Source organism: Osmerus eperlanus, chromosome 6 (assembly GCF_963692335.1).
Source record: "Osmerus eperlanus chromosome 6, fOsmEpe2.1, whole genome shotgun sequence".
Classification (NCBI taxonomy): Eukaryota; Metazoa; Chordata; class Actinopteri; order Osmeriformes; family Osmeridae; genus Osmerus; species Osmerus eperlanus.
The window spans coordinates 16,333,482-16,359,799 of record NC_085023.1 but is presented as its reverse complement, the minus strand read 5'-3'; the positions used below and the strand labels follow the sequence as shown (position 1 = coordinate 16,359,799).

Here is a 26,318-nt window from a genome sequence, read left to right as displayed (position 1 = left end):
AAGGAGCAATTCCTGTGTCAAGAGCCCCAGATGACTCAGAATGAAGAGCGACAGCTCCAACGAGTGCAGGCCTCTGTTAGTCAGAGACCTGAGCACTCTGGCCTGATTCCTGTTGTTACCAGGACTGCTGTGATCACTCCTACCTCAAGATGTCCCTGGTGGGATGGCCAAGCTATAAATCCTGTTGATTTGTTTCTTACCAGTTCAGTAAAAAAGCTTTGGTGTTAGCTAATAAATGTGCATCTCTTACTGTAAGTTTCCACTTTCCAGTGATGAAAAAGAGAGGAGAAATAAGCTGCAGTACCATGGAATATCAATCAGAATCTTCTACAACGGAAAGCACGTGTCCACCTCTGAGCTAGCAGTGTTAGATAATGACTTCAAAGTGGACATCAAACAAATGTTCAACTTGCAGACATGCACAAACCCAGAAAACATCACCCTGGAGGTATCAAAAGGATATTTATGTGCAATCAGCTGACAGGCACATTCTAAAAGAAGCTCAACAATGTTCCAACTTCCTTGTTTCCAGATTTATGAGACAATAAGGAGTAAATGCACTCTTTTGGCCAAGGTGTTTGTACCTGTTCCAAACAGGAACGTGGTGTCCAGCAATGCTTGTGTGGAGAGATCAGAGTTCAGCAGTGACCAGGTGGTCAGGTCTCACTACGAAGGCGTGGGAAGCAGTGAGTTCTTCTCTACCTTGTAGGAATGCAGTAGAGAATCTAGTGACGGTAAAGCCAACTGCGATGAGGTGTTGAAGAAATGAGGCTTCTTGCAGATTTACCATTCAAACCAGATGAGAATGAGCCCATCATGTATCTCCTGACATCTGGTAAGCTGCTGTATAGTGTTTCCTGGGCTGTGGGTGACACTGGCTTCCCTTTGGCACCTGCAGTCTCATCAACACAACCCAGCTGCACCAGGTGACTTTCAACATCCCATTCTGTCTACCACAAAGTTGGCCTTTCTTACTCCAAACACAGCCCTGCCCCTCCTTGGTGCTCTCTCCAGAGTTCTCAGCATGATCCATTGCTTGCAGGGCCATGACAGCCTATGACGATGAGAGTCGTCTGCATTGGATCAGAGAGCTGCAGTTCGACCCCAACCACCCTGCTAACACGGTCCTCTCCGAACTTCTCAAGGTGGGTGACACAAAACAAGCCCAGCGGGAACGATGTAACCCCTTCTCACAGTGCCTTCTAAGGCCTGAAAACAGGAAGCACAGGTGGTACAGTGAAACATGTCCTGGTTTCCTGGAGCAGAAGGCCTGTGATCTGAGAGAGCGAAAGCTGGGCTTCTTCCGCCTTCGACCCCTGGAGGCGGAGTTTGATTTCACCACAGAGGAGCAGCTGGACGAGTCGAGACGCTTCCGTCTTCTGCAGCTCAGAAACTCTCGTGCCCCGGGCATTGTGTCCTCCGATCCTGTCCCTCTCCATGACAGAGACATCACAGAGAACATGCTTGAAGTAACCAACCCTAACGCTGGCGCTGTTGGTTTGTCTTATTGGTTTCAACTTGTTCGTCGGAATTGTCACCTTTCCTGCGTTTGTGTAACTCAAAAACCTATGTACACAGGAATACAATGGTTCTTCTCATTCGTCCGTTGTGGATGAAGATTATATAACATCTCAGAGAACACACTCTGTCTGCAACGTTGAAAAGGTAGTAGATTGTAGATGTGTGTGTTTCAATCAGAGCTAGTGGATTTCTTACATTTGACCATTTCAAATGATTTGTCACGTGGCTGTTCTGGCTTTTTAAGATACTCAGATTAGCCAGAGAAAGCTTTTTGACCCTGAAGAGGAGATACAAGTTTTCTGATATTGTTCAGGAGCACCAGGCCGAAGACTCAAGAATGTGAGCATCGAGACTCTCATGACCTCTATCATCTCTCTATATACAGTTGCTGAGGAAGCACAGAGTACTCAATGTTTGGGGCTATCTCGTTGTTATGATCAGTGACCTATGCTCTTTTGTAAAGCTCTCTTGGAAGTCGCTTTGGATAAAAGCGTCTGCTAAATGCATAAATGTAAATGTAATGTAAATGTACTAATCCTCATCCCAACTACTCAAGTGTGGCTTAACCCTAGCCTTTGTTAAAGGTCAGAATATGATACAGTGCACAACTAGTTTTGTTCTCACAGTCAGTGTCCGCCCCACTAGAGATTTCAACTGGGACATGTTCCAACGAGCACGACCTTTGAACCCTAAGCGAGCAGTGAGTGAGAAAACCAGCGCCACCGCTGTCACGAAGGGGAACCTGAACATCAACATTGCAGTCAACAACGCCAGGGGACTCCCTGTTCGGCTAAAAGCCCACCTCAAGTGATTATCCACCTTCTGTTCCGTTTCTGCTGTCCTGGACCGAGACTCCGGGTATAAGCGATTCTGTTCTTTTGCCCCTCAGGGAGATGCATGCGCGGACCTCATGCTGTGGCCTGACGAGCAGTAGTCACAGCATCAGACGCAACACAGAGAAGGTTATGTCACAGGTAAAACAACCCACCTCAAGAGTTTCTAAAGTAATACAGACAGCAGGGATAACTAGACAGTTCAATGTTTACAAGATTCTAAAGAGTGAGATGTATTACTTTATACAAAGCAACACCCTATTCATTATTAACCCTTCGATGCCATTTGCACGACTTATCTTCAAGCACATAATGTACAGTTTGTCACATGATCAGTCGATGGCATGGATCCGATGAGCGTATTCTATGGTTGTGGCAGGCTCAGGTTCAGCCCTTCGTCGAGGTTAGGTTTCAGGAGACAACCTATGAGAGCCGTTTTGAGCAGGGACCCAGCCCCTGTTGGAGGGAAGAGTTCTCTCTGCAGTTGAAGTATAACACACAATTCTGTATTAGCCCTGTACCATAACTAATCTGGACGTAACGTATTGTAATCCAGTTAAAACCCAAATAACATGTTTTTCAGATCCGAAGGTAATGACTACAGTCGAGCTGGCCTCTCCAAAATACTGGACAACATTGTCATCAATCTGTTTGATGAGCTTTCATTTCAAGTCGTCGAGGTACTAAAGTTTATAAGCTCACAGGACTAGACTTGGAATGACTCACATAGTTGAGATACTTACAAAAAGCTTTCATGTTGATTTCCCATGAGTGCTTTTGTGGAGTACGTTGCGTAACGTCGCTCTATTCTGATCACAGCTCTTTGTCTTTCTGTCTGTGCCCATGTCTTTGCCATCATTGCTGTACACGATACCATCCAACTTCAGAGCAGCACGCTAAGGGGCTGTGGCACTCAGGGCTTCTCTGGTAGACAGTGGCTGGGCTCCGTCACTATCCCCTTCAGAACTCTGCTGCAGCAGTCAAAGGTCACGCTCAAGCACACACACACACATACCACCGTTTCAGGAATGAGTGGACAAAAACACGATATACAACCAAACATGTGGTTGTTGTGCACTGGGACAGGTGTGTGAGACCCTAAGAATCTGTAATCCTGTGATGTTGCTGGGCTATACCTGGCCAGAGGAGGGTTTCCTTCATGAGGACGGTACACAGATCCAGATGGATGGAAACAACAGCTTCCTGGATGTCTTCATCGCCCTGGATCCACCCGTCTCGCTCTGTTCAGAAGCCACCACCAGGCTACAGGCATGCTATTGTTACAGTACTGCGACGTGCTTGCATGTGAAACTAAACAAGCACAAAACATCCACTTCATATTTTAATGAAATATTGTTCTCTCATCTCATATAGGATGAAGATCAGAGACAACTTTGGCAGGTACAGTCATTATAAAATGTTATTGTTCTCAAAACCTCTCCCACGCTATTGCTTGATCGTGTCCATCTTCAGTTTCCCACTGAGGAGGAGGACCGGCTCCTGGACTGGACCTTTGACTTTGAGAAGCAGTGCAGAGATGCAGCTGGAGGGAGGAAGCGTGTCATCACCATGGTGATGAGCAGTGAGGGCAGACTGGTCTTGGCCACCAGGTTTTTCAGGCCACTTCCTCTTCCAGAGGAAGTGCTACAAGATGTCCCTGGAGATAGTCTCATCTCTGTTTTAGTAAGATATCTACCACAACATTGCTCAACTCAGGTTCAGAAAGTGCTCAATGCACGTATATGGCCTAAATACCTTGAATGAAAACTATCAAATGACAATGTCTTGATTTCAGAATAGGGTAGCAGCTTTCGTGTACCTGATTCCTGTCCTGCCGTTCCCCTCTGATGTTGGAGACTGTGGAGACATGTGGTTCACATCCGAGGTAAACCAGTTTGGAAACATTCTGGAACGTTCTGTATCTTTTCAGTTATAGTCCTATTCTAGTCTTGTCCCCATGCGTCTCTATGACAGCAATGCCTGAAGTGGGTGACAGGAAACCATGTCAGTCTGGCAGTGCTCCTGTGCAACTTCTTCTGTCATCTCCACACTAAGGCTTGGCTTGTCTTGGGAAAATCAGTCGTGGAGGTAACCAAACCAGTTTCTTCATGTGATTGTTATGCAATACAACACCCAATGACCCTGTAGGATGAGCACTCCTAGGTTTTTAGGAAACACACAATACAAATGCACCACATTGTACATTGTAAAGCACTGTTATGAAGGATTCTCGATTTATGTCAAAAGAGAACTTGTATTTTCAGGGTGAGACAGCTTATGTCCTTACCAAGGAGCATGCTTGCTATACCTTGTGGAACCCTAGAGATGGAAAACACTACCAGTCCTCAGAGTCCTACTGCCCCCTGCGCTCTGTGGACTGCTTAGTCAATGGAGAAAACGTAAGACACCTACCAAGACGGCTCATTTCCCATTTCAACAATGTGTACACCATCCATCTCTCTATTTAACTCTATAGACATTCAACTGTGGTTTTGTCATGTGAAAAGGCTTGTTCTGTAAGTTCTGATTTAGAAGTATTTCAGGTGTGGTTCAACATGCAACGGGCGGTGAACACTGCTGTCCTTACGTTTGACACGGCCGAAAATACCACATGGAGACCTTTGTTCAATACTGCTTGGAAGCAGGAATCTTCTTCTGTGGTAAATTTAACATGAGTTATGTCCTCTACCACCTTCCTACTGTACCGGTTCATTCATTCAATAAATACATATATGGCCTGCAGCACACCTACATATTTGTATACACATACTGCCTGATAGAACTTAACTATCATTTTCAGCCACAAGAGATCAGGTATCATCCACCCAATGTGGATCTGGTCTGGCAGCTTCAGAAAAGGTACAGAATGATTGCCAAGCAACAGTCAACATCAGTCACAATGTTGCACTAATGTAACCTCACTTGTGGAATACATAGTGCATCTGACCCCTTGCACCTCAGGATGGAGGTTAAACTAAAGAGCTGTGTGATGGACTGGAGGAGACCCCACCCCACACGCTGGAGCCACCACTGCTCAGCCAAGCTCTCCATGCTCCTGCCCCATCTGGAGAAGTTCCCCGCCTCCTCGTCCTCCATAAAGACCGAGACAGACAACCTGCTGGACTGCATGCAGGACTACAAGGTTATGGGGCTGAAACCAAATCAAAGACAAAACTCCCAAAAGAGGAAACTGCCTAAAAATATCACTCAGACCAAGTGGTGGTTGTTGAGAAGAATCTCCTAACGATCCCTTGTGTTTTTAGGTGTCTGGCTTTCCCATCCGGCTGGCCTATCAGAACATGGGTTCAGTGATAGAGGCAGTGTACAACACACGGATCCACAGCACAGAGATACCTGGGACAGAGTTCGCCCTGGCCATCTACGTCCACCCATACCCTAACTACATCCTGTCGGTTTGGATCTTCCTTGCTACGCTGGTGAAACACCAGCGCGGTGCCTTTTATAATCCTGAGTGAGGGACTAGAGAAAAGCATCACCTACAATGGTTAACTGAGCTTAGCTCAGGATCTACAGTCTCTAACGTAATTCCACTGATCCAAGAATAAGAGGTAGACCAGGTGTCTCAGCCCTCCACAGGCAAATGGGAACACCAAAGTCCAGTGCTTGTTTTCACATTTCCTAAATATTAAAAAAGGCTCTGCTTTTGGAGATTTTTTTCCAACATAATATGTGCGCTTTCAGAGCAACAAATAGATGTGACATTTGCCTGATGGTGTTAGTACTTCAAAATAAAAGACAAGGCACCACTGACAAATTGCATTTTATAAAATAAAATAATCGGTCTTGTAAGTGCACAGCACTCACTAGGCTACATCTCTGTATGATTTTAAAGTTGTTAACATGACACACTCTCACAGAAAGAAACTTTCAATAAATCAACCAGAAAGCAAAATCTTAAATTGAACATAAAAATGACACTGCGCATAAATAAAGAAAAACCAAAAGGTTCATAATGCAAAATTGTGCAAAAACATGTACATATCCCACCATTAGTTGAAAAAAATCCTTAATTCTGCTAAATATTTCCATCAATACTCATCACAGTGACACAGAGAAAGACTAATAATACACTGGACATTCAACACTGAAGTAACTTGGCATCAATAGATATAGAACTGATGTTGGTCCATAATACAGCTGCAGTTACTGCAGCGTTTGTAGTGATCAGTCTGTCATCTGCACAAAATACATGTGCTTAGTATAACTCAGTCACCTAGTTTTAGATAGGAACAAAAACCTCCACCTGGTTAGCAACAGCATACAGCAGAGTAATATTATTGCACATTGTGTATGACACTTTATCCAAGTTGGAAATCAGCTTAACCAAGTGAAATATCTATCATGTGAAATTAAAAACATGCCTTTTGCATTTTAAATGACCCAGGATTACATCCTGTCTGCCATCCTCTCCCAGAACCTTTTGGATATTGGTCATCTGTCAAAGCAAGGAGCAGCACATGTATAGTGCATATTGACTTGGTAGGCCCTGTTAGGAATGTTAGCCTTGCTGTCCAGAGTGGCAGAGATGGTTTGGGGGTGGCTATGAGGAGGGGCATTAGGACCCTGCAGGCTGGCTGAGTGGTTGAGGTAGGTGGCAGACCCGTGGCTCGGGGCAAGGACAGGCTGGAGGGCCTGCTGGGGGTACTGGACACTGGACAGGTGAAGGTATTGAGCCATTGGGGCAGTCTGGCCAGAATTGTGGTACACAGTCTGACCAGGCTGCTGACCGGCCTGTGGGCACTTCTGCTTGGTGGCCTCCTTCATATCACTGTCATGTGCACTAAAATATATATTAAAAAAAACACACCAAGTAATTACACTAGCTCCATCTCTTAAATTGCATGAATGTACACACACAATTGCTGTATTGAAAACATGTACTGTAGAAAAGAGAATGAAAAGAGAGGCCCTCACATGAGTAGCTTCTCCACACAGGGGACAAGGCTCTCCCAGGTGTATGCAGTGAGGCGCAGCAGGCGCTGAGGCCATGTAGGCGACAGGCGGAGGATGATGCGGGAGGCAGCCGCACACCCTGCAGCCACCAACGACGGGGCAAAGCATAGGAACGCGTGATCTGGGGGGAAAACACAATAGCCACAGACTTTCCAATTGTGTCTTAGTCAGTTTCAAAACGTTTTTTCTTCTCATCCTTTCTGAAAACCTTGCAGTTATTGTGTGTGTGTGTGCATGTATAAATATAATCACATTAACATAAATCCCATGAAATGGAGCCCTTGCCTTGTAAGGAGACCTCCAGGAAGTAGTCCGCATACTTGGCCATGTACAATACAGTCTTCTCCAGACAGCCTATGGGCCAGCCATCATGGAGGTCCCCCTCATAGACTGCAATAGACAGGTAGTACTCTATGAAGTGTGCGGCTGTGGGCAGGTAGAGGTTCCACTGGAAGGTCTCCAGCAGGAGGAGCTCCATGTGCAGGAGGCCCTGCTTGGTCAGCACCAGGTTCATGGAGCTCATGCAGCCCAGGCTGTTCAGCGTCTCCAGCTTAGGCACCCGGTCTTCTCTCTCCTCAAACTTACCTGCAGAGTAATGGGGGAGGGTTTACCACATGAGAAACAGGCAATGGTGCCGTGTTTGCATTCAAATAGAAAAAATCCTTATGACTGGCAAACTAACTTACAAGCCAAAAGCAAACAGGAGAGTGCCACCATATGAAGCTGTTGCACTGTAATGTCATAGCGATCCATGAAAAGATCTAGTAAATAGACAGCGAGGTGTCTAGCAGCTGGACACAGCCTGAAGCGGTTGCTCACGATGGCAATAAGGTCAGCAAAATAGCGCCTGAGGTTGAGCTGGGGGGATTGGCATTTGTAAGACGGCAACTTCAGCTCCTGAAATCAATGTATACATAGATCGTCAGAAGCTTGTTTTTAGTCTTGTTTTTTTTTATGAATCATAGCTTATTATCTTTACTTACTTTGTATCGCAGAGCCTGGTAAATGTCACCGGCAAGTTGTCCTTTCCACCATTGCCCCTCAAGCTCCATTTAACTGAATCTCTGAGTGACAATAAATGAACGCCAAAGCGAATCTCAAAGTTCGGTTGGCTACTCGCAAGCTATAAAGACACTTAATTTGATTAAATGCCATTTGTTGGGCGTAACAGCTGAAGTCAAACTTAAAAATGTAACATTCAACAATGGAGGACATTGACAAAATGGATGAGTAGTCTACGGAAAAGTTTTTTTTTTTTACATTTTCAAGATTCAGATTTCCAAAGAATGGATTATGTACTACACTAGTGCTGCCTTCACTGAAATTCGAAAAAATCCCCGAAGTTAAGCTTGAATAGAACTCCATTACATATCGACTTACCCACGTCGCACATAAATGCGTAATGTATAGCCTAGCTATGGTCTTAGATTGGGATTTTCAAAACAAAGTTTCACTTCAAATTGACATTAAATATACTTTCATTGTTTAAGACAGGTTAAAGAGGGAGAACCTGAAAGCGTCCCGATATTGTTAGTTCTTGCCAAGAGAACCTCCCCTTAGAATCCAGATACATCCAATCACTGGCGGGGATCCATCAGACGTGGTTCAGATTGGTAATAGCCTCGTTAAAGATCTCAATGAATATTCAGAGAATAGTGTCAATACATAACACAGCTTATTGCACACAGCCTATAAAGAAAGTTACTCGAGACACCTATCACTCGGGGTTTATGGTTTTGCGTGCGTAGGCCTACCTGATCTTGAAAAAATATATAAAAGCCTACAGGCCACTGCACCTCGAAGGTTTTTTCTAGACATGCATGCTTGAACTTTCAAGAATTCAGTCACATGACATTTGTCAAACACATTCTTCCTCTACCAGAAAATCTTTATCGTTCTTACTGCATATCGAACATTATAACTGATATTATTTTATTAGTGAGCAGAAGCCTTGACGTTACTAATTCAGCATAACCCAGGAGTTCGTTTAAGGTAGGCTACACGCACGGCAAATACAATTTGAATAGTATGATGTGGTAGCCCATATTCCACTTTGGTTGTCTCTCTGTGGTATGGGAACATGCAGTGATGCGCTCTAGTCAGTCTCTTCTGGCACTCTGATGAATTACAGTTTAGTGTAATCCCCGGATGAAACTATCATGGCTGCCACTCGCTGAGCTGTCAAGCTCCTCACCAAGGAAAGGTAATACCACAAAGTGTGGAAATATTTTTTTAACCATCCTTTTGAAGTATAATGCATACTAGATATCTCTTGAGAAATCATATTTAATTTGCGATGCAACTCGAACTTTGTATCATGCATGTTTGACGCGCTGTTTTCTCACACCAAGCTCATCCGCCTACAGTAGGCTATTTAATTCGATTCAACTAAGTGTGATGTCTGGTCTACAGTTATTCAAAATAATAACGCTAACGTAATCGATGGGTATTAGGTTTCGTAATATGGGTGTAGTAGTATATTCCATTTAGAAAACTTACATAAACTATAATGTTCTAATGTTCTAAGTTCAAGGCAATTACCACTTTGTTTTGGTCACGCAAGCGACACAGAAATGGCAGCAGAGCAAACAAAGTAAATTGCATTTGCCATTTTGTGTCACTATTCATTAAATCCTTGCTGTTATAGTTGTTAAGACATACATTTAGGCTACATTATACTTAAAAAAATGTAGGCATTTTAAACACTTACTTATGTTGCTGAATTTGGTCTAAAATCAAATTTGTGTGAAATAAATCATTAATGAATTATCCTAAACACCAATTGCAAGGTAGGCTTGTAACAACAGGTGGAATGCTGAAATGAAATGGGACTTTAAATGAAATCATTTCTTACATAATATTTCTTGCATACTTTTGTTGACGACCCAGTTTTTTGTTACAGGAGCCTTAATTGCCATGGATTCAACAGGGAATGAAAGTGGTGTCCATACTGCAAAAAAAAAAAAAGTTGCTGCAGAGGATAGAAACTGGCACAATCGACTGCGTCTCAGGAAGGCTGCTGTTCAGCCCCCAACTATGCAAAGTGAAGATAAGCACAAGTCAGTGAAGATAACAGAGGATCGAGAACAACACATGAAACAGACTTCATTGAAAATTAAGTCTGCTTGTAAGCCAACACAAAGTAAACGTTGGACAAACACAACGGGAGATATACTCAGGTTCAGGTGCTCTGAGTGCGAGGACAGCAATACATTTAGTGCTAAAGGCTTACTGGGACACTTTAAGTTGAGGCACCAAGCAAGTAGACCAGTTTTTCCTTGTGACATGTGCACATTCAACACACATGAACTCGCTTGTCTTCAGGTTCACGTTCTAGGCCACCAGGACACTTTTACCGGCTGTGTTGTATGTAATGACAATGTGCAGCGGACTCTTTCGGAGCTGACTACACATTTGGATATGCAACACAAAGTGAAAGGCCTGTACTTGTGTGAAAGGTGCAAATTCTCTGTAAGTGATGTGGGAGCATTTTTAGAGCACATGTACCTACATTGCTTGACCATGTGTGACAATGGTGGTCAGTCAGGTCATGCGGATATGATATGCAAAGAACCCATCAAAGCAACAATAATCCCCCACCGTTATGAATCACCTCTAAACTGTACTATCACCAAGCATATTGCTACTGTCCATGGAGAGGACAGATGTCAGAAAACCAAGCAAAGAATGAGAAGAATTCATGAGACGGTGATTGACTCGACTCCCAGACCAAGGCATAGAATGACAAGAAAGGCAGCGAGGGAAATGTGCTGGATGTCACAAGACTGTCTATCTTTGCCTGGAAAAGAATTCTTGGATAAGTACTGCAATCTATCTGACCCAGGGACAGCTTTGGAGGAGTCCAGGCATTTTCTAGAGAGGTCTGTAGTAGCAGAATCAGGTACTGAGAAGTGGACCAAAGCTCTTCAGACTGTACTTTCAAATGTTCCACAATGTCAAATGTCCGAAAACGGCCCTGTGTCTAATCCTGGCAATGATCTCACTGTCCTAATGGTCAAAAACAAGATTTCTGTGCCTCAGAATCGTGCAGAGGCAATAGGGCTTACAATGGTGGAGGGTAAAAGAGATACTATTTTCAATGTTATGCCATCAGAAAAGCAAGACATTGTACCTGCAGAAACATGCTCTGAGATCTTGTGTCCCACAGCCCACGTAAAAACATGCCAGCCTAATTTAGATCTCCATCTTACCCAACCCACTAACGCACCCGGATCTCTCTTCTTTCAAAATGAGTTTTCAGGGTGCAATCAAAGTCTGGAAAATGGTGAGAATCAAAGAGTGAGGTTTGATCAAAAAGAACATGGCGACTACAGGAGACAACACTCTGAGGAACCTCAGAATGCTAATCTCTGTGAAAAGAAGACAAAGGAGTTGAAGTTGACAAAGATGATAAGTGAGAAAGAAAAATCTACCAAGGAGACACATTTAGCTAACAGGAAAAGGAGTAGGAGGAGGAAGGCGTTCAGACCAAAGATAGTAAATAAACCACCACCAGGACTAAAGCTATTTTTGAAGAAGGACCCAGTAAAGGAAATGCAGTGGACATCACAAGGTCCTTCCCTTGTGGCAGGGGGCAGTTTGCTGGAACAGTACCACAGTTTTTCACACCCCCAGATAACTTTAGAGGAAACACAGCAATTTCTACACAGAGCACTGACAGAAAAGGGTGGACTGAACTTGACCAAAGAAACCAAGGCTGACCAACTAAATATCTTAAAAGCCCTCACAGCTTCATCCCAATTGACAGAAAGGGAAGGCCCAGTCCCAAATCCTGGTCAGTTTAGCGTGAGTGACTTCAGTGTTCTTGAGGCCCAACAAATGACTTCAGTTTCTCACAATTGCTCTACAAATGCCATGGGGTTCAAAATGGTGGATGTCGAGAACCATTTTGTTCACAGTGTTATGCCCTCATCAGAGCACAGGGCACATCATGAAATAGTGGTGGGATTGCCTTCCTTTGAGGCAGAAGTTGGCAACGCCACATCTGAAAGATGCACCACTGTGAACCTGAACAGTTTAGTTGTAGTTGAGAACCAGACCAATTCCAGGTTTTCCTCAGACACCTTAAAAAGCAGTGAACTTTATTCTCATGTTGAGAATGCACTGATTCAAAACACTAATTTGAGTCCTAAGAACATACGCGGTAACCAGGATGGGAATGATGAAGCTAAATCAAACAAGGAACTAACCACACAACCTGAGGTTGTCATGACCAAGGGTAAGTAAACAGATTTTATGCACATGTATGTCGAATGTGGCCCTTGTTCTTCTAATACTTAAAAATACTTAAAATAAAAATAATAAAATAATTGCATTTTCTGTACTATCACCTTTCCTTTGACAGGTATGACACATTTGATAGACGATCCTTGCCACATCTTGCATGAAACTGTGTCTGTATCCAGGCCACAACCAAATGAGCAGAAGGTCACAGCCAAGAAACCAAGTGGGACGTCTACAGATGGTTGTCCCGAACCATTCTCAAAAGCCAACAAAACCTCAAGCCAAAGCCCAGGCCGAGAGGCCCTATTGTCAATGCACCACTGGAAGCCAGCCCCAAAACATGCTGAGAGGACTCTAAAGCTACTGCCGCTATCCCCGACTCAACTTATCAAGCGACCAAATGAAGACCAACCAGTGGTAGTGCTGAATCATCCAGACACAGACATCCCTGAGGTGACCAATATCATGGAAGTAGTCCACAGGTATCAAGGAGAGGTCCAGAAGGTGGTGCTGTCACGATCAACATTAAAGGCTCTATCAGCCCTGGAGTGTGAGATGGCGTGGAGAAGTGACCCAACAAAGTCCTGCAGCCCCTCTCGACGACGTATGTTGCCAGAGAATACAGTTAAAGAGAGGTTCATCCTAAAACTGAAGCTGAAAAAGATGAGCAGGAAAAAATACAAAGTGGTTGATGCAGACTCCCATAACACCAATCCCCCTTTGAAGTTCGACTGCTGGTTTTGTGGCAGGGTCTTCAGTAACCAGGAGATGTGGATCTGTCATGGTCAGAGACATTTGATGGAAAGCAAGAGGCGGAGCTGTGAAACGTAAAATGTCACCAACACTGGACAGAGAGAGATGTAGCGCTCCTGCACTACGATGAATAGTAGTGAACATGATGATGGACCAAAGGAGCCTCTCGAGTGATGATACTGACAATTCCACAAATAAGTTCAGTCTCAACAAGAGGGCTGACAGCATGGAGCCGTACTCAGGATATTTTATAGGCTACATAAAATCTTTGTGACATGTTGTTTACCCCTTGACTAAGTTCCCAGCTATAGTATCAACTTATTATGGGATGGACACCCTTTTTTTTGTATTATGTCTAAAAGCTATGATATGTAGATTTCAGTAAACTAGCATGAGGATTTTCTCCCATACACTGTACTGTATATGGTTCTATCGCAGAGTTCAAGATTGGATTACATATGGGGATTGTATACGGGTAGGCTATACTTTGTCTTTATGTATATATGTTACAGATGTATTTTGGAAAGTTGTTTGGTTTCCTGCGTTACTAAGCTACACCAAGAAAAAGTATAAATAGGATTCCATAAGCTTTTTATGTATTATTCAGATGATTGGCCATTGAATAGTTTTTATTTGAATACATACCAAATGCTTTTGTTTCTAGTATAGTATTACTCATGTGGGGTATATTTTGAGGGGCAGGGGAAGTTATTCTTGCAATAGGAGCAGGAGCAGTCCAAAGAATACTTTTTTATAAAGCTTAACTGTGGTCTGTAATTTCATTGGACGAGTATAGTCATTTGCATTTGTATAAAAGCTGGTTTTAAATGCAGACAGATCCTCTAGAATGTGATTTTTCTCAAGGAAATTACAATTGTGACTTGAAATAATCATATGTTTGATTTGTAATTGCACTATGAAGGGACAGTTAATATTTCCTGTTGCCTCACTTTATTCAGCCTATGACAATCTTCATACAGATGAGTAAATTGTGATTGTAAAGTCCCTTGGGAAGATGCATCCAAAACAATTAATGTAGCACACTTATCTTCTTAAATATCTAGACTATGTATCTGTCTCCCACAGTGCAATCTCTCAAAACAAGTTTGTACAGTATTGTCGAGTTAGAGGTACAGTTTTGACCGAGAATATTTGAGTTCACCAAGTGCCTGGCCTTTTCTTTTTACACAATGACTGCTTTAATCTTGTTCAGTCTCGTCTTATAGTATTTTATGTTGTACAGATAAATACATGCAAATGATTTGACAATCAATTAATGTGTGTTGGTGTCCACTTTGAAAAAACACTTAAGACTTTCATTTAACACAAAATACTGCATTTCTACTTATTGGCTGTTGGTTGAATCCCATAAACTTTGGATCTTGAACCACCTCTCATTACTGTTAATTTAAGATGTTTTGGTATTTCAGTATAATTTTCAGCATAAATACTCAGTGGATGGGGAGAACATTGAGTCCAGCTTGTTCAGCAATGGCAGTAAACATCTGCCTAAGGCTTCACCACATAGTTCAGTTTGGTGGAGTCCTTGCTGTTACTCTGGCTGTCAATCAGCACCAGGGGATGCCTCTGATGGTTCTCTATCATGTGAGAGACACTGTGGAAACACTGAGGAAGAGATGGAGAGGAAGATCACCGATTATGTAAAAAGATTTCAACATCTTTCAAAGCAGGAATTGTACTCCAATCCAGTACCTATTATGTATTGGTGCAATGATGACATACCTCTTCTCCTTTCTTCTCCCTCCCAAGAGCGTACTGCTGGGACACCTGGATGTAACGGATTGGGATGTTGTAGACCCTGCTATTGTAGAACACCACCAGTGTGTATGGTTGCTGGGTGTCCTGACCAGAGCTCTTCCTCACCAGGAAGGACCCATCCTGACGCACAAAATACCCCGTCAGCATAAGCTTTTATAAAGTCCAATTTTTATCCACTGAAATACTGCAGCATTTTTTGTCTACCTTTCAACATTGTCAGATTGAGTATTCACTGGAAAAGAAATCTTGCCTTATCAGAGCGAATCAACGCATCCTCTGCTTTCTTGCGGTCGGATGTACTTGCGTACCAGGGTTTATTTAGGATGTCAGCCCTCTGGAACAAACATAACAACATGACAGAAGGTTCAGACTCTGGTCTACTAATGTTCTCCACCAGTGATACATTCCACTCAAAAAAACACTCTTAAACAGCTCAACAGACATTCATCTGCAAGCTTGCACCGACATCACTCATGACACATTACCTAACACCCCAAATCAATTGTTTCCAAATATAGTCTGTTTCTGATTACCTCATCGTCTTTTGACCCATTTTCAGTGATAGACACATTTCTTCTGGCAACTTTTTCCTCTGGCAAATTTACCCTGTGTTCTGGGAATCAGAAAACATGTACTACAACGAAACACTAAACTTGATTTAAGAATGTGGCATTTACGTTCAAAATGTAGGTCTATATAGTAGCTTTTATGTGTCTCTGAGAAAGGCGGTGGTTATGGCAGTGACTGGGAGGCTGCTGAGTCAGCCTGAGGCCTGTCTCCTCAGGTCTGTACTTACTGTGGGAGTTAAACAGCTGTGGCAGAGGAATCCTGGGGAAGACAAAACATACTCAACATGACATTTACCAAGCCAAAGCATTCTGGAAATAGTGTGTAAATACACAATACAATGTTCAAAGTTAGTAATCTCATTTGTGTGTGGCACAAGCACAGTGGACAGACTGCAGTTTGTAGGATATCTCACTTGGGTCGTTTGAATTCGGATGGCAGTGATGCAGTGGAGGGTGTTTGACTAGTGGTTCTCATGGGAAGTGTTGACCCTGCGCAAAATGGCAGGTAGAATAATCACAGGTCTTACAGTATAATTTCAGAAACTAGCTTCTAGATTTTACATCTCTCAACAAGTTACCTTCATGCTCTCTGGAAGGTAAGTATGGCTTCTGCAATTCATAAACATACATAAACATAAACAAACCAAATGCATTCGTTTTATTTAGAACGATATATTCATTTTAATTATCCATGGTCTTAATGGTTACCTACTGATGAGAGAGAGGGTTTTGCAGCATGCCTAGAACAGAAAGGCTTCATTAGAACACATGTCCAGTATTTAACATTCCAAACTGTAGAATCTTGTCATTTATAAAGGAAGAATACATACCGCTCTCTGGGCAGTGGTTTTGGAGCAACACGTATAGGTTCCTCATTGGATTTAACGTCTACAGGAAAATATGTTCATGTAATAAGTGTATATCACACCCTGTTGTTGATGTGGTTCAAATGATTCCCTTTCTCAGCCACTAGATGGCATAAATGACCAAGCTTCTGCTTTTGGTTTCTCATCATGGTAAAAAAAAAAGGGATTTACAAAGAACATTGGCAGGAGTTCAAGTGGAAATATTTAGATAATCATTTAGAACATCTTCCAAGATGTTGGTAATTCAAATGAACACGTTTATACGTACCATTATCTCGGTCACACACTTCATATTCATCACTTTCTGGCTGCTGTACCTGGATAATGACACAGAATGAACATGAATCCTCTGCGGGTTTCAGGTTTGCTGAGTTCATGTTTTTATATATTTTTTACTCATATTCATCTAATTGTAGATCGCAAACAAAACACTTACTTTGGCGGGAAACGGTTGCGGTTTCTTAATATGCAATCTAGGGGGAGACAGTCATGGTATTTATTGTAACACTGTAAAAGCTCTTGGTCTAGACATTATTGTTCATTTTTCCTTATTACCTGGGGCTGGCCTTCGGTGGTAGAGTCTGTGAAGGAGCTCTAAGACCTGAGGGTCTACTAAAGCAAATGTCAAAACAACAAACTTAAGGTGTTGGACGGTCAACTTCATGAAGCCATTGTGAAAATAAAGTGATCATGTTCAAATCAACTATGAACATATGTATATCAAAAACTGACCTGCTTACTGTTGGGTTGTCTTCCTTTACAGATGCCCCAAAAAAAGACAAGTCAGGAACAATCCTACTGACTTTACTACCAATTCACCCTACGATTAAACAAGCCATCGGTATTGCTGGATTAGAGACTCACCTCAAAGCTTGGGACTTCATACACATCTGGAACATAATTAAACGTCACAAGTTAGGGTTGGAGCAAACCAATCTGGGAAAATATGTGACATGAATCCTTGATTCATCTCACACAGTTATTTCTCAGCAGTCAGCCCTTTCTCACCACAGAGACAGTTTTGAGAACTTGTTTGTGACTCAGACTGTATGATGTTTTAGGCAGCTGGTCAGCTTTGTGTTTAAGACCTACCAGAGTCTGGCCTCTCTGGAAGAGGCTGTGTGGGTTCTATATAGTTGTCTTCATCACTTTCTGGTCTGTCTTCCTGGAGACAGAGGGAACAAATATTTTGTTAGCCTCAAGTCACTGTCTGTATCCTCAATAAGCAACATCTCACAGCGCTATAGAAGTGATAATTACATTATCGCAGTCTGCCTGCTGAGGCTTTGGAAGCAGGGGTTTGAAGGTCTTCAGGGGGCGGGTGGGCTTCCGGGGAGAGGGACTCGGCCTGTGGTTGCAGCTGTCTGAAAAAGAGAAGCAAAAGTTGAAACAGGATATCAGCATTTGCATAACACGATACTACCCTGTGTCTGTCAGTTTGAGTTACCGGGTTCAGTTCTTCTCGATTTTCTACCTACTATGGTAATTTTTTAAATAATTAAATAGGATTTTCTTCATAACGAGAAGAGGGTACTCTACATGAAAACTCTTGGGATCAATTCATTAAGATCTCAGTTATTTAAAATCTAGGAAATCAGATTGGAGATTATTATCAATAATAAAAAGCTTTCATTTCTGCTGGAGGGGTTTTGAGTGTGTCCAGGTACTGACCGAGGTAGGCCTCTTTTGACAAGGAGGTGACGGAGGGATTGGGGGTGAAGAGCCTGTGACTCGGAGGAGGCTCATAGCTGTCATCTTGGTCTTCCTGTGGGTCCTCATAAGTGTCACTATCCTGTGGGGCGATCCCCAAGGTTTAAATTACTAGTCATGTCAATTATGGAGGATGTGATCTAGAGTCTAAAAGCCTGTGTAAATACTCACAAACTCATTATCAGACCAGTGATCATCCTGGTCACCTGTAAACACATGTCAATTAAGTTTGGCTATGTTTAGCCAGTCTTCGTGATTGAGCTAACTCAGTTTGAGCCTTTAGACCAGCCAGGTATCGTTTGCGCTCTCCTGGCGGGCTGTATCCATACTTTACATAACATGCTACACCATAATGGACAACAAACTCAATGCCCAACAAGCTGTGATTGAGAGACTGCTTGTGTAGTGAAAGGTGTATTGTGCAACTTCAGAGGGAGGAAAATGACCCACTGGACCCAAAGTATTGATGATCATGGTCATTGACAGATCAGCTATCTGAAAAATGTAGATTGTGTGTTTTCTGTGCAGACTGACATTCAAAATCAATGAATTATCGACTGTATGTGCCAAGTGCCAACCAAAATCTTCTTACCAGGATAGTCTCTTGCAGGTACTTTTGGAGCAGGTTTACTTTTTAATCTGTAACAGTGTCAAATTGCATGCAGGAAGTCAACTACTTGTTATGTCAGAATACTATCCAATGTAATGCAATAACTTAGGTGTATTTCTCTTTAAGGGAAGTTAAGTGAGAACCTATGGTTAAAGTACTTTCATTTAGTCTATTTTCAGACAGTGTCCTTATTCAAGGTTTCTTTGTGAAACATTTAAAGAAAGAGGAATTACCTCTTTCCATTACAAAAATGTTGCGGAAAGTGTTCGAAGTACAGCAAAGACACTAAATACCCCGAAGTAGAGACGATGTGTCATGTGATCTGTCACGATGAGCATTGAAGAAAGGATGTTAAGCAATGTGTTCACAAGAAATGTGTCAAACTTGTATATATACAGACTGACCTTCTAAATTTGTCCAGAATACTGCCATCGTTCTTCTTGATATCCTGCACCATCTTCTGAAGCTGTCTAGAAAACAAAAGAGACATGATAAACCATCTAAGGTATCCACAGACATGAGCCATTCAAGTAATAATAGCTAATTTCTTGAGAAACCTTGCTTGTCAAATATTTAATAAAATGTTGTGCAGATCTGGGAATTTAGGTGCTGCAATATCAGTTAACCGATAAAAAGATAACTGGTGTCTACATTACATTAAGTAAAACACAATTCCTTACTTTGTCATATTATTCATAATTGTACAGTTGGGTTACTGTGAACATACGTGCGCAGAGACTAATACAGACAGGCAGACACACATGATTACAAATGTTTGATGAAGCCAAGTGGACAGGTTTAAGACATGTAATCTGTACTGTCATCTCCCTATAGACAGTCTCTGTCACCCTCCTATTACTTGACCTTTTTGTGTAAATAATAATTTCATCTGTGTTGAAACAAACAGGTAATCTAAGTACAATGTACTACTGCATGTTTTGACTAGAAACATATTTTATAATGTACAAATGAGTACTCAAACAGTATTTTTTTTAAATCCCATAAGCACAGAAGTAGTTTTATTAAAATAACTAGTCTGGCATAAGTATCAGTTAATAGATCTTACCGATATTTTTTACCTGCAGGAACAGTTAGTTTACTTAACATCTCCATACTGTACGTCAAAAAGGCTGATGCTCATGCAATCTCCTCGGGTAAACTCTACTCCACAGATTCTGTAACATCTAATTGAACTCAGCAGGCAGTTTGCTGTGACTTACCACCCGGACACACCCAATTCTGTCATCCCTGACTAACAATGGAGGGGAAAACAAACACGAACAATTTCCCCTCTGTCCTTCTCAGTCTGCCATGATCCAATGATCAGAAAAACTGTACTGTATGACACAGAGCACACCGAAATATGTATGTTTTTCCATCAAGTGTTGCTCACTTGCGGCTCTTAAAAGCTGCTGACCTTGCACCTACGCTCGTGTGGGACGAACAGTCTGTCTTCTGGCTACTTATACAGCACTATAGATACTAGAGATTCGTTTGAATGGCAGTCCAACAAGATTATTTACAGAACGTAGCCCATATACTCTTCAAATAGTAGAACATCTGCAAGAGGCAAAGTAGTCCTGCGTCATGCTTGCTTTTGCTTTATAGATATAGCAGAATGTCTTGCAGTGTAAAGTAGGACAGGTTTTTGTAAAAAAACATTATTTTGCTGATGCAGTGGGAGACACAGTGAACACATCTCCATGTCAAATGCTTCTTGAGAAAACAAGGTGAGCGAGTGAGAATAATGAACATCTGAACGGGGGAGTGATGACCACTCGTATGTGTTCACATTGCAGGTGTAGAAATGACAAACTTCCAACTCAACCCTCAAAGGTCCTCAAAGGGTAAAAAAGACAAACCACCTGGCAATAGTACATATAGTATGTATACCAAAATATAGGATACATAATAAAGCAAAAAATCTATAGGTAGAAGTGAGGTATACAACAAGCAAAAAACATGATGCTTAAAGTGTACTTACAAAGTATAAATACAAACATTCTATACTATACATAGAAGCAGTCAAGAATGTGAGTGTACAAAATCAGTACATTTGAAGTAGATATATATATATAGTAGATATATGTTTTATATATCTTAAAGGGCCAGCATAACATTGTATCACTACATGAGCAGGACACCTGTGCACACCGTATGGACAATGTACTTCATTAAGGATTATAAGAACCAGTTTCACAATTGAAATGCTGTCTTATTTTTCATCTGGTCACATATGTGTGTGTGTGTTTCACCTACCGTTGGAGATGACTCATGCTACTATGTTTATCAGACTAAAACATTCTCTGTAGGTCTATGGTTGTTGCAGGAAGAATGTACAATGAGTCACAGATAAATACAAGAAAGTTCCTGATGAAGGTTATGATCCCCGGTCAATCAGACTAGACAGAAAAAGCTAATAACACAACAACACAACCACTAATCCATCTGCGATGCAAAACTGTCACCTTCTGTGAAGCTTTCATTTGAAATTGTTATGCAACTTCCTTATTGCACAGGTTTATTATTAACCATGCAAAGGGGGAACCAGAACAAGGATTGGAAGAACGCACAGTAAGGGTCGAGTGAATTGAACGGAAAAAAGATAGAATAGAGAAAAAAGAGATGGAAGAAATTGTTACTCACGGTTGGTGGATAAGACAGAAACTGCTCAAGTCATGGTTGGAAAGATTCTGTCCAAATTGTAACAGATGAAATAAACTGTTAACTAAAACAGTGTTTTTGAAAGATTCCCCCAAAATGACTTGTGCCACTGATTGTGGCATTTGATACACACAATTGTAAACCAGTACACATTTTGTTGTTGATAAAAATAGTTGAAATATATGACTGTATCACCTCCAACATAACACTAGATGGCATCAGGTCTCCAATGGACACATTATTGTTTTGAACAGCCCACAGTAAAAAAATCACAAAACATTCAGTTTTACTTTGCTTTGATGTGATGCATTTTACAGTGAAATTGAATGACCTTCATTGCTTTGTTTCATATTCCTTCAATAGTCCCCCACCTCAAGGTCATTATTGTCATTGTTAACTAGTACTTTTTAGTATCTCATCCCTCTGTATTTTTTTCTCTACAGTACATTGTCACAACTCACTTTGAAAGGAGGCAGTTGCCATGACTTCCATGGTGAAATCAAACTAAAATGATTATCATAAAATATGCTTTGAATCCTGTTAAATAATGTATTCTTCCTGACTTTCATAATTCATTGCCCCCGGTCCTCATTTGCTCACTCTCATTTATTTTCTCTCCCTCTCTCTCTCTCTCTCTCTCTCTCTCTCTCTCTCTCTCTCTCTCTCTCTCTCTCTCTCTCTCTCTCTCTCTCTCTCTCTCTCTCTCTCTCTCTCTCTCTCTCTCTCTCTCTCTCTCTCTCTCTCTCTCTCTCTCTCTCTCTCTCTCTCTCTCTGACTGTGTTTTAAACAAGTTGTAAAGATTCAAAGAAAGGTTCCTAATGGTCTTCCTGTGTTCTTACTCTGAGTCTGTGTGAAATGTTACCTGTCCTGACCCTCAGATGGTTAACCTTAATTTGAATAATGCAAAGATATATGGATGTAGGTTACTGTTTAAGATCACTCATTTGTGTCTATTTAATGTGTTAACAGACAATATGGTTCAGTAAGTACAGTAGAAGATTAATTCATTGTCTCAACAAGTGAACCATACACTGCTGTGCACTGTTACAAAGATGGAGTTGGCTTCTGGCAAAGTGAACTTTGGTAACTGACAGTTTTTGATTGAAACATCTGTTAATCAGTCAGACTCCTAGGTATTAAAGCCATCACCTGCTTCACAACGCAGGGTACACGCTTGATCAACTCAACCTCTTACAGGAAGGAAAAAAGCATGGGCCTAAAATCTGATTTAGCCTTTTGACACTGAATTAAATATCAAGTATTTCGCCCGAGTGCCTCCTCATAGACTCTCTCCCTCTATGAATTATTTATGGCCAGTTTCTTCGGCTCTTTGAATGAGACACAAGAGCCCCAAGCCCCACAACCAGTCCTGCATATTGAAAACCACCCTTCTGAACACCTCGAAGCTTCACTCTGTATGGCCTTGGAGCTTGGCTCTCACATGGCTTTGAAGAGAGTCTGTCCAAGTCCCAATCACATCTAGAAAGGGCTGCTGAGTCCACACTTTGACCCTGTGGTAGGACCTGGAACGCTACTGTCTAAAATCAACATCCATACGACGTGGACTCTGCGTCTACTCTACGCCTACATCCTGAGGGTTTGGGCAGGACCTCCGCACCACAGTCACTGGTCTCTCCACTCCTCTCAACACTCTGGAAGAAAACTACATGGAGATACCATTTTTTTTGCTTCATATAGCCATGCTTTCATCAAGCCATGGCTATGTGAGCTTACAGTGAGTGGGCTTGCATACCATGCCATGGGGTACTTTCTTTGTAACACAAATAATCCTTTATATTGCCAGACATGGTGTTTCAGAGATTGCCTCTTTAATGAACTTCCCTGCGTTGTGCTGGTCTACTGTAGTATGATAATGTGTCATGGTAAAGGAGACAAGAGGGGAAATGACCTTACATGTGAGCCACACAAACAACTAGCCATATGCTTTCGTCTATAAATACCATGCAAATTCCAGACGACCCCGACACAGCCTTACTCAAAGCCCTGCAAGCTGGGTAGCCCTGCTCTCACCTTCGGAGGCCTTCATGTCAGTATGTGCATGTGTGTGTAACGAGAGGGTTATAAAATGAACAGAACACAATAAAAAATTTTGGTCAATATGAGATGATCATACCAGTGTTTCATGCAACCCTGGTGGGCTGACTGGCTAGATCAATAAGTATGAGACTTATTGATGCACAAGTGGATGCAGGCTGGTGTAGACATCGATGACTCCAACATCAAAGCTGGATCTTTGTGAAACATCAATCACTGTGATTGATTTGGCTTGCTTTGCCCATTGACCTTATTTTGGGGAGTTAGAATTTAGAGTTGGTACTGAACCTTCTATTTAATCCGGAATAAATACAGAGAGAAAAGAGATGTGTAGTATGACCAAGTACCATGCCAATATTGTGCACATTTGCACATTGTGCACATTTTACGAACATTGCATTTCCCAGCCTTGTTAAATCTAATCCTGCATCAAAATGCCCAACCTCCAAATGAACAATACAAGTTAATTGACAGTAGAAAAATAATAAGTATTTGTGTTTTGGTCTTAGTGTATTTTCTGCAGCACTGGCCAAAACCAGCATTAGGAGCTTGCAATTATTTTGTTCCTTCCGAGGCCATGTTGTGCTAAAAAATGCAAGGGAATTATCTCTGGTCTTTTTTTGATAGCATTAGAATAACAAAACCATAAGAATAACAAGGCCAAAAGCCAACCGTTATTATGTGCCCTGTGCTATCAAATTACGTTTGCAGTTTAACAATTATGTTGAGGACATTTTCTCAAAATGCTTTCCTGAAAAACAATGTACAAAACAACTTACCAATAGTTTGCGTCCATCAATTTTCAGTCTTTTAATTGTAACAGCACAGTCTTCCATTTGATTCTAAAAACAACATGTTTTCATGCAATCATACTCTGTATGTGATACAGGAGAAGTCTGTCTATGTAGCACATACCAGAATAAAATATGAATTAAAAATATTTTGAGCTCCAAAGGAACTACGACACAGCTGAACCCTGTGCCCACTCACCTGGCACAGCAACAAGGACACCTGAGCTGGACTCAAGCCCTCACATTCCTCCCTGGTTGGCACGTTCATTCTTGTTTATGAAGAGGCGGCTGTACAGTATCTCTGCTGAGCTGTCTACAACAGGAAGAGTGAGTCTGACCCTCTTACTTCATTTAGCTATGTAAGCTAACCACAATGGGAGGTGGGCTGTCTTTCTCATCCACCTCTATACTCACTGTGTGTGTCTCTTTCTTAATGCTTCTTCTTTTACTTGGTAGGAAAATGTCAATACAAAATACGAAGCAAGAACTTCCCTAAAATAACATTTAAATACCATTTATAAGTATGAATTAAATACCAATTCTGAGTTGGTAGTTGGCAAACATGGCTCTAAAACAATCCTAATGCATATGAACAGGAAACAGAAGATAACCCACAGAAACTGTTCACACAGATCAGTGCAGTGTTACAATCCCATATCATGACAAACCGTATCAATGTGGATGTTTCTAATGACTCCTGTTTAGTGATCAAGTTGCATTTGTGTCAGCTGATTGCAAAGACAGCATGCTAGATGGCAACACAGTTCAGATAAGGTTAATGAGGATTCTGGTGCCATAGTTGACACCTTAGTCAAAGCTGGGGGTGAACGTAGTAGACTGTGCCTTCTTTGTGTCGGTACACTATTTCATCCGACCACCATTTGGACTGAGGCCAGCATGGCACACAGCTGAGCGATTGGGTGGAAGTGGCCAAGCAATTAGACTGAGTTTGGCCTGTGACATCAGTTAACCGCCTAGCATCATCCTTTTGAGAGTGGCACAGTGGCTGAATGATGTTCTGTCACACAATCAGGTAGTCACCCAAACTCTTAGACAAATAGATTCTCTTTTTACAAGGGTTCGGTAGCAGTTCCTGTGGGAGAACCCACTGCTCTTTAGTTTGCACATGAAAGTTGTAAGGCCTGTCTAATTAACTGTGTAGAAGAGGAAGCAATCTTGAAGGTGGTTTCTTTCAGTTCTCATTTGTGTTATCAGTTAGGTCATGGGAACAGCTCACAGGTTCTCCATGGGGCTCTGGACCATTTTTGAAGCTTCAGAACTGAACAGAACAGACAGTACATACTGTATGCTGACCATCAATCTGTCCAATGGTTTTTATTAATTGGCAATGGATCTAAAGCTTCTATATAGGTCCATCAGATCTCTAGGGATGGCTGAGGACGATTTCCATCAGAAGCTGAAAGCTAATTAAAGGGGTGGAACAGATGGTCAAAGCTCAGGCTGGACATTATCCAGGCAGAGGGTTGGTGGGGGGTGGACTGGACGTGCTCACACAGCTGTGAGGGTCTTTTGAGGTGAACAGCACCCCAGACACTCCCTGATATCTGGTTCCGCTCCAAGTCCAGGATTGGGATTCCTTGGAGCTACAATAAGAGGTCAAGTTTTCTTTCGCTCAGTTTTCTCTCATTTCGATTTTGCTCAAAGGGGAACCATGGACTTCCAAGAACCGAGGCTGTATCCACAGTAGGCTGTCACTATTGAACTACCACTAAGTTGTCCTCAGATCATCCCACATTTAATCGTTAGTATTTTATTCTGGCAGTTGAAATGTGATGAACACCAAATCATTAACACCTGTTGCCAGTGGTTTTTCCTGTCTGCCAGCACCAGGCAGACCTCATTCCAACTGTCATTCTGTCCTAGACTGGAGAAAACCAACAACTGTGGTTTTACCACAGAGGGTGTTTTCCTGGATATAAAAACATGTA

General features: G+C 42.0%; 4 protein-coding genes across 8 annotated transcripts; 2 read left to right on the top strand and 2 right to left on the bottom strand.

Annotated features, from left to right (window-relative positions):
- Positions 1 to 596: 596 nt before the first annotated feature.
- Positions 597 to 6,441, top strand: LOC134022781 (protein CC2D2B-like). The gene is made up of 20 exons (XM_062464531.1): positions 597 to 926; positions 1,043 to 1,145; positions 1,266 to 1,469; positions 1,579 to 1,665; positions 1,766 to 1,860; positions 2,167 to 2,328; positions 2,411 to 2,495; positions 2,734 to 2,843; positions 2,938 to 3,034; positions 3,242 to 3,340; positions 3,441 to 3,659; positions 3,729 to 3,755; positions 3,828 to 4,037; positions 4,150 to 4,239; positions 4,329 to 4,442; positions 4,619 to 4,753; positions 4,898 to 5,014; positions 5,155 to 5,213; positions 5,316 to 5,496; positions 5,618 to 6,441. Exons 1-20 carry the CDS (start codon positions 766 to 768, stop codon positions 5,828 to 5,830), a joined length of 2,568 nt encoding a protein of 855 aa, XP_062320515.1. The 5' UTR covers positions 597 to 765; the 3' UTR covers positions 5,831 to 6,441.
- Positions 6,123 to 8,919, bottom strand: ccnj (cyclin J). Its single transcript, XM_062463899.1, has 6 exons — positions 8,709 to 8,919; positions 8,312 to 8,392; positions 8,015 to 8,225; positions 7,614 to 7,913; positions 7,290 to 7,449; positions 6,123 to 7,155 (listed from the first exon to the last, which is right to left on the bottom strand). Exons 2-6 carry the CDS (start codon positions 8,378 to 8,380, stop codon positions 6,807 to 6,809), a joined length of 1,089 nt encoding a protein of 362 aa, XP_062319883.1. The 5' UTR covers positions 8,381 to 8,392; positions 8,709 to 8,919; the 3' UTR covers positions 6,123 to 6,806.
- Positions 8,920 to 8,996: 77 nt separating this feature from the next.
- LOC134022403 (uncharacterized) lies at positions 8,997 to 14,712 on the top strand. Of its 2 annotated transcripts, none has more exons than XM_062463894.1 (4): positions 8,997 to 9,320; positions 9,460 to 9,531; positions 10,231 to 12,567; positions 12,694 to 14,712. In XM_062463894.1, exons 2-4 carry the CDS (start codon positions 9,477 to 9,479, stop codon positions 13,401 to 13,403), a joined length of 3,102 nt encoding a protein of 1,033 aa, XP_062319878.1. In that variant the 5' UTR covers positions 8,997 to 9,320; positions 9,460 to 9,476; the 3' UTR covers positions 13,404 to 14,712. The 2 variants fall into 2 exon arrangements, with proteins under 2 accessions (XP_062319878.1, XP_062319877.1); XM_062463893.1 differs by having other exon boundaries at positions 9,415 to 9,531.
- Positions 14,524 to 24,664, bottom strand: blnk (B cell linker). 4 transcript variants are annotated; one of them, XM_062463895.1, is made up of 23 exons: positions 24,569 to 24,664; positions 24,358 to 24,420; positions 21,506 to 21,552; positions 19,264 to 19,329; positions 18,842 to 18,888; positions 18,421 to 18,455; positions 18,211 to 18,331; positions 17,800 to 17,903; positions 17,632 to 17,704; positions 17,404 to 17,429; positions 17,272 to 17,294; positions 17,095 to 17,151; positions 16,976 to 17,012; positions 16,808 to 16,856; positions 16,504 to 16,561; positions 16,386 to 16,413; positions 16,252 to 16,282; positions 16,087 to 16,162; positions 15,901 to 15,932; positions 15,638 to 15,717; positions 15,355 to 15,438; positions 15,069 to 15,224; positions 14,524 to 14,951 (listed from the first exon to the last, which is right to left on the bottom strand). In XM_062463895.1, the coding sequence occupies exons 1-23, from the start codon at positions 24,635 to 24,637 to the stop codon at positions 14,835 to 14,837; spliced, it is 1,479 nt and encodes a 492-aa protein (XP_062319879.1). In that variant the 5' UTR covers positions 24,638 to 24,664; the 3' UTR covers positions 14,524 to 14,834. The 4 variants fall into 4 exon arrangements, with proteins under 4 accessions (XP_062319879.1, XP_062319880.1, XP_062319882.1 ...); XM_062463896.1 differs by having other exon boundaries at positions 17,095 to 17,148; XM_062463898.1 differs by lacking the exons at positions 21,506 to 21,552; positions 24,358 to 24,420; positions 24,569 to 24,664 and adding an exon at positions 21,119 to 21,331.
- Positions 24,665 to 26,318: the final 1,654 nt, after the last annotated feature.